At 40.1% G+C, this 10,363-nt stretch overlaps 1 protein-coding gene across 3 annotated transcripts; it reads right to left on the bottom strand.

Moving 5' to 3' along the window:
* Positions 1-82: 82 nt before the first annotated feature.
* Positions 83-9,341, bottom strand: LOC144472513 (lysine-specific demethylase 4C). Of its 3 annotated transcripts, none has more exons than XM_078185678.1 (11): positions 9,207-9,341; positions 7,604-8,399; positions 7,309-7,514; positions 6,878-7,233; positions 4,326-6,772; positions 4,030-4,212; positions 3,642-3,941; positions 3,338-3,526; positions 3,133-3,246; positions 2,962-3,054; positions 83-2,770 (listed from the first exon to the last, which is right to left on the bottom strand). In XM_078185678.1, the coding sequence occupies exons 2-11, from the start codon at positions 8,378-8,380 to the stop codon at positions 2,672-2,674; spliced, it is 4,764 nt and encodes a 1,587-aa protein (XP_078041804.1). In that variant the 5' UTR covers positions 8,381-8,399; positions 9,207-9,341; the 3' UTR covers positions 83-2,671. The 3 variants fall into 3 exon arrangements, with proteins under 3 accessions (XP_078041804.1, XP_078041807.1, XP_078041805.1); XM_078185681.1 differs by having other exon boundaries at positions 9,234-9,317; XM_078185679.1 differs by lacking the exon at positions 9,207-9,341 and adding an exon at positions 8,542-8,683.
* Positions 9,342-10,363: the final 1,022 nt, after the last annotated feature.

Genomic DNA, 10,363 nt, shown 5'->3' on the forward strand with positions numbered 1-10,363 from the left:
CGCAGAATGTATACTTACAAAAAAAAGTAAAGTAGCAGAAAAAACGAGATGCATTGATAGAAGAAAGAAGAGTTGCTTCGTATTTATAGTTTTTATTGTATGCTGTATCCAATATGTTCCTACAATTCGGATACATTGTTAACGTTTCCTTTTTTTGGCTTTTTAATTAATATCATATACAGATAGAACGCTAATACAACTTCCGCGATCTAGTTAAAATCAACAGGTATATAAAGTGATCGGAGGAAGTGATAATTTCTCATTCGGATAAATTACACATTTCTTAAAAGTTAATAAACCTATCGTTTGTCTCGCATTGCCTATCAATGATAAATAAAACATCTAGGGAACGAATTTTTAGAGATCATATGAACACTATGAATCGAACGACGAACTCCCTCTAGAAATGTACATACATACATGTTAGCGTTTCGTCGAATGTTTGCACGTTTATGTGTCTCTGAACGATTTGGAAACGCAGACGAACAGAAGATAGTATGTGGACAGAAGAAACATTCAAACGTGTATCGTACCATAGAAAACAATTCAAACAGATGCAACTATTGTCTACAAAGAGCATTGACGGCCGAAAGCCAGAGCTCTGGCCGGACGAAGCACAGTTTGCTGATGGCGGTCGATGTTAAAGCAACGCCGCATCCGGAAACCGCGGCGAACGTGCTTACAGAAACCCTTCCTTCACCACTTAAGGATCACCAGAAAGGTAAACCGTCCTTGCGGAAGTAGCCCACCTAGCCGACCCGCCACCAGTCCGGCGCCCGGCGTCCGGTGATCCAGAGACCGGGCGAGCTGCCTGGGGGCGCGTCGTCAAACAGATGCATAGAGTATTCATATGATTTCAAATGTTAACGTGGATTAGCATTTGAACTGAACTTACTGAATTTCAGGCGTTGACAAAGATATCATCGCCTCGGTTTTAGCCTGAAAAAATTTTAACTTTTTCTCCCCTCGCAGACTAATCGGTGATGAACACGTGCGCAATCAAGTATCGAAACCTATCAGAAGTGCTGAAGATGATGTAAGCGATACATTGCATCCGAAGAATTCAGGAGTCCTGAGTGAACTATTAAATGTTTATTAGCGCATTGCATTATTTAATATAAATTATGTTTTCATACAAAATAATGTAATCTATAGTTGACAACGTGGCGGATGAAAAGAAATGATTATCGCTACTCTAATAACTAGGAGAAGAATATTAACTAAACTTACGTAAAACATATATTATATCCCTGAATAGAGAGTTGCAAAGTTATTTTTTTAACTTCAAGTAATTGGAACGAGCATTTATTTTTTTTTTGGCCGAAGTATTTATTGATCGTTTCACAAACAACTGTTGAATTCTTCCAGAATGTAACATATCATAGTGAATGATTTCTAGGTGTCTGCCTAGAAATCCAGCTAATGGTATCTCTCTTTAAGAAAAATGCAAAATGGTATAAAAAATGTGCTACGTTACGAGGACATTTTTTACCCCATTCGATAGTAACGTTCTTTCTCGAAAGAAACTAATCTTGTGAAGCGCCCTGGTCTAACTTTACTAACGCCTCCGGTAGGATGGTATAAGTATTTGTGATCCTTAATCGGGCATACGCAACGCGCCAACATCCAGGGATTTCCAATTTTTCCTTTCTTATCCGTAAAACAAAGTAAAAAATGCCGTTTAAACTACGCACGTGGGCTGTTCGCTTAAAAACACATATCTTATACGGTATGTTGATTATAATATATGTACAGAAATATGTTTCGAGGACTTCTAAACGTTTCTTTGATCGGAGCCTCCAGGCAGCTCGTTAGAAACTACGTAGGTTAGCTGCTTGTAAATTACAAGGGTTCAGAAAGATTCTACGTGTTGCTTTATGCTGTAAGGGAGATCATTGTATTATCTCCCGGTTACGTGAGATAAACGGTTAAAAACTTGAACATGCTTATTTATAGCCACAAAGGGGACGCCTGCTACATTGACGCATCATTCATATCGCGATTCCTTTAATATTTCTTTTTTTGTTTAACATTAATCAAATATTACAAAACTTATTATTCGATCAGATGAAAGGATACAGATATACCATGCAAATATGTCACCGGTGTTCGCCAGTCTCATTCTTAATTGCGTATTTTCACACGTATACAAATGGTAAAAAAAGATCTGATATAATTTACAAAAAAACATTACGGATCGAACGGAACGCGATACAATTCATTTTTTTATTCACAATATAGAACTAAATTTTGGTCACATAACACTTATCGGATAAGATCGGTACCATCTTTAATCCAAATGAACGATGTTTCGAATTTGTCATCGAACAGGTATTTACTTCTTTAATACTCCTTCCAGTAGGCACAAACAACAGAAAGTATCATAAATTACACAGAAGCGTGACGCCAATAAACATATATCGATAAGCAATCGACGAAGAAATAAAAAGGAAACAATGAAAAGAAGAAAGATAGAACAGAAAGTAAAATACAAAAGAAACGAGAAAGAACTGAGTAAAAAATAGATTTGTCCGCTTGGTCTGCTCCAGGGGATCGTTTAAGAGAGACCGAATTCATAGGTACAATTTTCGTTATGTAATATTTACAGCGATTGAATAATTGTTACTTGTCTCTATTCATTATTTACATAGAGCCACATAGAATTTTGCGTTTAATCACAATATTTCGACTGTTTCACCTTTCTTTGCGCCTCGGATTCATCCTCCATGCCGTACAGATGATGCCGGTGCTTCATTTCGGTCGCATAAGACTTTAAATGAAACCAATTGAAACAGAAAAATCAAAAGTAAACTTTCGAGTTGATCGTGGGCAACGTTAAATAAACAAACAAATTAGAAGATACGATAAAAAGCAAAGAAGAAGCGAGGTGTACCGTTTTTCTCTAGGGTAACATTCAAATATTTTCTCGTAGCATAGAAATTAATTTAATACTAAACATACCAGGCGTGAACGCACTCTTTGTGGCATATCTTCCTCTAAACTGTAGATCTCGTTTCGCTTCAGCACGAGCTGCGAACCATCTTCGAAGGTCACCTTGAATCATAAAAATACGCAAATTAAAATCAAAAACAATTTTAGCGATTAAATTAAATAACTCCGTTGATTACTTACAGTGTACATGATCCTGTGATTCGTACCCTCAAAGATACCGGTATAAAGTATCCCATCTGTCCATTTGACATCAACAGCAGCACCTCGTTGCGGTTGGTTTCCAGGATCATAATTCTATAGAAAGCAATAATTAATTTCCATACATACGTAGTTGACCAGCGATAAAAAAGGTAATAATTCACGTTTCATAGAAGTGTCTATTTACCGTTATATCTGATGGATACAGGTCGTCGCTGAAACTTTCGTCGCTAAACGTGACCATATAAAACAGGGTGTCGTGTACCAAATCCACTTTGGCATTATAATATCGGGAGTTACGATGTTTCGCCCAAACGACCTCTCCCTGTCGGATAGTCGGAATTTTCGTTCCGTCGTCGTGCACATCGCAGGTTACCTGAAATTAGATTTGGTTGTCATTTTACAATTTAAAAGAAAAACCCTCCTTTTGTACGAATACTCAAAAGACGATCTTAACGTGGGCCTTGTTATAAAAACATTTTTACAAGTACCTGAAGCTCAAGTGAATTGTACACAGGTATCGAAAATATTGCTCCGGAAATCAGACCGCATGATGGATGAAACAGGTTATCGCATAAATTGCAATTTAGACAAGCCCCGTCTGTCTGACCACAGTAACAGCATTGTTGCTTGACAATGTCAGGTTTGATGGTTAAGACATTGATCGGATCTTTATTGACAGCATCCTTGAATGTGACTCCTGGTAATAGAAGAGCGCATAATATATGTGCCCAATTACTATCGCTGGTACGTTTAACAGCACCGCCACGCATGGGGCACAAACAACACATCTGTGACAAAAATATAGCCATTGAGAAATATATTATGTACATTTAACAGAATTGTTCTTATTTTGCAAATAATGTCAGGGCTACGTACCACTTGTGTTTTACCAGCTTTACATTTATCGCATGCCCAATTTCGTATATCTGTGGGCACCACGGTAATACCATAACACGACGCATGTACGGTTACATGACACTCTCTGCAACGCAGCAACTTATCATTGTCTGGTTCGACTACTTGTTCCTTTGAATTCGCAACGAATATATTCGCGGACACCTGGAACAATTAGAATTCATCTTAGATCATTATTCTAATGTATAATTATTATTTTATATGTGTAAACGGTATTAAAAATGGAAGGGAGATGTGTACACAGAGGCAACACTTACCCATATCGGTGAACTCTCTGGTAAAACGGTTGGTTTACAATATTTCCAGTCTGCAGGCATCAGCCTGCCATAGCCATTGTAACTCGAAGAGAACGGTGCGCAGATTGCGCAATGTGATACTTGAGCGCTCCAATAATCATTGAACGCTTTGAGTAAATCGTTATTCGGAACGAAGGGGAACAACATGTCGGATATATGTCCTGGTATCATTGGAAAACGGTGGGAAACGCAGTGCGGTTTATCCACGGGACTAGCTGCTACACTTGAGTCTTCTTGACTGATTGTTGGCGCAACCTTTTCGGGCGTCTCTTTTTTCCTGGTAGTCGCCTTCTTCAACTTCTCTTTCGACTTTCGTCTGGACGTTGACCATTTTATGGGTTTCAATGGTGGCATACTCGCGTATATGTCCTCCGAACTCTTCTGTATTCTTTGAGATTGCTGACTGTCCTCGGCCTCGTCTTCCTCTTGATCCTTCTCTCGCTTAATGGGTGAAATGATGGTAATATTTTGCGAAGCTTGCAATTCTGACATCGACTGATTCCCGCCGAGCTGCGCGTTGTTGCTTACACCGGCAATGGTCAGATTCTTGCTGGGCTGACTAATTTCTAACGGATTGTCTACTTGAGTCGACACTGTCTTTACGTTACTAACGATTGTACACGTGCTCTTGCCGAACAGTACCCTGCCGCCCGATTCACCCTTTTGGTTCAACATCCTCTTCAGCAACAACGACTCCTTTGGTTTCGGAAAAAGCTTCAGATGCGAGGATTCTGTTAAACTGGTGGTTGGATTGGGCTTCTGCAAGCATTTCTTACTGAAGTCGTACATCATCGTGGGCTGAGAATTTATCGACACATTTGTGCACTTCGCAGCTGGCGGCAAGAAGATGTTCTTCAACAGGCTAAACGAAGACGACGAATTAGACATCTGAGTGGAATCCAAGCTTGCGACAGAAGACTGAGTTGGCTTGTCATCCGTATTGACATCTTTCGAATAGAACAAACTGTTACTGCTGCTTGGAAGTTGCCAGAATTTCGTTGCCATCATTTTCGAAGTGTCGGTTGTCGATCTCTTTCCCAAAGTCTTTACGTCCGTGCTGGACCCGCTAATACTATGGCAAGTAATCGGCTGTACAATCGATTGACTTAATACAGTGTTCTTCGTAAAAAATCCTTCCAGCCGTGGTATTTGAATACCAGAGGAAACAAGAGGTTTCGACACTTCCAGACTCTTCGTATTGTTTCCAGATTCATGCGTAGATGTTTCTTTCTGTAAAATCGGCGGATTAGGGAAACTCGGGCTCAAATACATAATGTTTGTATTAGGAAGCTTAGGCTCTTGGGAATTGGCGATAGGCCAAGGCTTTGGTAAAACTGTTATGCTACTTGACGCTGCACGCGAAGTTTTCTCCTCTACCGATGGTTTATCGGCATTGACTTTGGAAGAAATTTCGGTAGCGGATGTATTGTAAGCAGCACTCAATACGTTTAATCGAGGAGCTTTTATAATATCCTTTTTCGAGTAATTCGATCTCTCGGTTAACATGGTACCTACGCTTTTGAAACTTGTCTGATTAAACGGTTTCACTTCTTGAACTGTTACTTTAGCTTCGTCCCCAATACTTTCAGAATCCACAGCTCTGTCGATTTTAATAGGCTTCGCTTGATCCGGAACATATATGCTTTTCGCCCCAGATGGTGTAGCGAACGTTGACTTTACGAGAGTTAAGTTGAGTTTCTTCGCACTCTTTACGTACAGATTCATTCGTTCATCCAAAGGAGCATCTATAATTTTCTCAGTTCCTTTTAACTCGCCGTATACGGAGTTCACGAGTGGTTTACTCGTAACGTTTATAACGGGTTCGTTATCAGAGAAAATCATATTTCCAGCAGATTGACCTCCCTTCCCTTGAACTGCGGAAGCAACATCCTTGACCGTTGGAGATTTTTGTTGACTTAGACTAGGCATTGCCATCAGTTGTCGCTGTACATTAGCATCGGACACGTCCAAAGGTTCGCCAGTGTCGAAGATGTTTATATTTAAATGCTTATTCTTCTTTTTATTGGAGCTTCTTGATTTTGGTTTCTTTGGTTCCCCAGACTTTGAATGTTTCTTTTTCTTTTTAACTGGTTTCCCTACGATTTCCGAAAAGTCCGAGCCGTCTTCCAATTTTACATGTTCAATGATATTATCGTGAGGCAACACAACGCTGGAGCAGCCTTGATCATTGTCTTCCAAATGGCTGCTTTGATCCGGGAACGACGACGGTAAAAAGTTCAAAGGATCATCAGGTTCTACTTTAATTTCAGTCTTCACTGTCACAGTCCCTGAAATACTTCTAGCAGAGTCCTTCCTCGATTTCTTCTCCTTCTCTGCGTTCTTCTTCTTTCGCTTACGACTCTTCTTACGGTTGTAACCATCATCGTACACGGTGGCTTCGTTCACATCTGCGGTAAAGTCAGTTTCTTATTAATATATTCATTCGTTAGTTATTTCAATTACACTAAAAAACACAAACTTTGTAATAAAGTACACAGCAAACATATGTTTACCCATTTCTCCAGCCTTCAGCCAAATGTCTTCCAGTACTTCCAGCTGTTGCTCGTCTGGTTGATCATCGGCTTCCTCTAATTCGAGATCTTGTAAAACTTTCTTGACGTCCGGTGGAATATCCGGACGATTTACTAACTCTTCCATATCGACATCCGGATTTGTCGCCATGATATTTTTCTTTTTGTGTATCGTATGTCGTTTATTCTTGGGCGCCGCACTCAGATAACTCTGCGGTAATTGACCATTACTGGTATTACTGCATAATAAGTCCATCTGAGACGGCAAAGGTGCAGCTGTCTGCCTAGGATCTTCAGGATGCGGACCGATATCCTCTCCGCGTAACCACAATTCATACCTACAACGAGTTGTTCACAATTAGCAAATAATTATCGATAATGGAAAGCATGTATTCTCCTTGAACTATCATCACCTCTCTGGTTGGAAACGTTTCACAAAAGTGTCCATGGATATTTTCACCATATCCTTACTACAGGTACATTGTATAGCTCTTTTCCCATACTCTACCCATCGTGGTGTAGCAAAATTGGTCGATTCAGCACAGTTGAATCCATGATTGAAACCAGCATGATAGCCGTATGGGAAAGTAATCATTATTTCTCCAGCCTCTTGTGTTATCTAGAAAAAAAGTTAATGCGTTGTTTATAACACTGATCTATATATATATATCTAATCAGTAAAAAATGGGCAAAGAAGTCTAAGCTTACTTTATTGCATGGAATAGAATACTGTCTTAATATTTGAGGAGAAATAAGAGACATCTTGTGTCGCAAGAATGCTTGACAGCTTTGATGACTCGATGGGAAGAAACCGCTGGCAAGCCTTTCCAGCCTTCTTCCATGTTCAGGAGGTATAGCATACCAAGTCTTTGGAGCTCCAAAGTGTAAATAATTTATCGAATACAAATCCATGTCCTCTGTATGCCATGCAAATGTAGTTTTCCACATTCCAAAATACAGATACGCTGTATTAACACCGTCGATAGATATACCATAATCTTTATTAACATAATCAAGTATCGTCCCTAAATGATTAATATTCCACTCTTTCACGTCTGGATCTGTCAAGGAACCAGAAACGTCTGCCCCGTATATAGGGGCCACATAAGTTATGTTCTTCCAATATTTTCTTTCCAAGTCTTCATAGTCGAAATGACGCGGAGTATTGTAACGCTCTGAATTAGCTAGCTTGCTATATTCTTTCACAGTCATCGACTTCTTCTGTATATTAATTTGCTGGTACAACCCCTGTTTGCCGGTTACCACCTGACAAATGGGCGCAGGAATGGTCAAATCCAAGTTATCCAAATTATAACCTCCCTTTCTAGGGATCCATTCGGGAGGTGGAATCACTTTTGCTAGACCTGCTTTATGAGCGCCTCGACTTTCCATGTATTCCACATACTTGGTGAAGTCCTTGAACTCCTCGTAAGTAGGTCTAAAGACCTGAATACGGGGGGTACCCCGTGAGATGTTGCTAACCATTTTTCCTTAATTTACATACCTGAAAAAAATATTCGAACATTAGATGTCTCGCTTGGCATAAGAATCTTGTTTCTCGCTCTTAAAATCTACGCGAATTACACGTATAGATCCGCGAGTATAAATGTAAAACAGAAAAAAAAGGAAAATTGTTAATATATCACCTGATGTGCATTGCCACAGAAACCTGTTAATGTTATTATCGTCGACAACTAGGAGCACAAACGTTCCGTATGAAACAATTCAAATTGCAATCGCGACAAGTGACACATAATGATAAACACGCGAATCAAAACATCCCGTACATTCATGACACACATGCAAGCGCACGCACACATCCAGCGTACTACCATGAATTACTTAAAGCATTTACACAACAAGGAACGGCGAGCGAAGTCGGTAACTATGGCTGAACGGGTCCGATCAATTTCCCGTGGATCTTCCGTTTTCACGGATAATATTCGGAAAACAGAAATTGATGTGTACGAAGCGCGATGTTTTCGGAACGAAACGTGCCGGAGGTGCATAAACAAAATGGATGATAGCTATTGTCAAGACTGGCCCTTAAAATAAATTCTAATGACCGACGTTACGCCGATTTCACGGACGGGAAACAACGGGCCACGGTCGAACGTACGAATCGTTGCCATCGACGATATCCCGTTGCACGTTTTTCGTTTTCTCTGTTCCGATTTTCGTTGCGGATACGACGGTTAGTCACGAAATCTCGTGTTGGCAGTAATATTGACCGACAGAAAATTGTCGCCAGCGGAACCGCACAAAGAACTCTCACAGATCTCGTCAACGCCGGGCGGAGCGCGTTACTTACGTCGGAATTGCACGCGAATTCAATCACCTTTCCTGTATAAACACCATGTTCGTCGAAATATCGTCGTGGATTCTGCGATTTGACACATTCACCGCTGTACCCCGCGCGTCTCATGTAAGACCGATAAAGATGGCGTTCGACGCTCTATCAATTTCGGACGCCGTAGCAATCGCGCGTGCGCACCAAGCGGCAAATTCAAATTTTTGCATTTTGTCACGTACATGCTTTTCGGTCGGCATTGACACGGACGCCGTCCGTTTCGAGAGTTTCCGTAAAGTCATTCGTGATTGGCGTGAATGGTTTTAGTTGCGGAACTATGTTTGGTTAAATCAGAAACGCGTAAAATAGAGAATGTACGGTATTTATCGTTATTTAAACAAGACAATTTCCGTTTGATAAGTTTGTTGGTATTTCAAGGAAGTTTGCACTACGGCAGAAAAAGAATAATCTACAGAAAAGTGATAATAACTAGTGCACACAACGTTTTAAGTGTTACGAGATATTTCCCGTCGCGATTTTAATCGCAGTCTCGTTGGCAGAGATTTGTTTCTTATTATAAATATCGTTTTTATTGTTCTGGATGTAGAAATACGAACGAAATTAGAAAAATGAAAAAAATTACCGTTACGATTACGGTACCGCTTGATTACAGCGCCTTTTATTTCGCCGACAATGCCAGGCAACGACGCGAAAATGCACTTATTACCCGGAGACCTGGTCGGTAAGGATGATCACTGATAATGCAAATAGTTTAAGATAAATTTTGAGAGGGCGGTTCAGTCGAGAAATTGACTAGCAATTACACGGAATCATTTTACATGCTATGAGTTTGAATCTGTGGTTAACTTAATTCTAGCATTCGAATTACCAAGTAACCGTCGAATTTCCCTATTATGTACTACATTCGTGAAAATGTCGTACGGTTAAAAATGTAAAACGTTCCGCTGAATTTTCAAATTTATTTAGGCCCTAGCAGACCCTTCGATACAGCAGAGAAATTACGTAAACGTCCAAGATGCATTAACGAATGTCGCATGGGTAAAATAATACCAGAAAAGTTTTTGCGGGTAACCTTGTCGAGTTGGCGAGGATTACAACTAGTTGGCAACGTATAAATGCACGGTATGCTTGTCAAGTTATATACGTGTCGTAGAGAA

This window comes from Augochlora pura, chromosome 7, assembly GCF_028453695.1.
Source record: "Augochlora pura isolate Apur16 chromosome 7, APUR_v2.2.1, whole genome shotgun sequence".
In the NCBI taxonomy this organism is placed as follows: Eukaryota; Metazoa; Arthropoda; class Insecta; order Hymenoptera; family Halictidae; genus Augochlora; species Augochlora pura.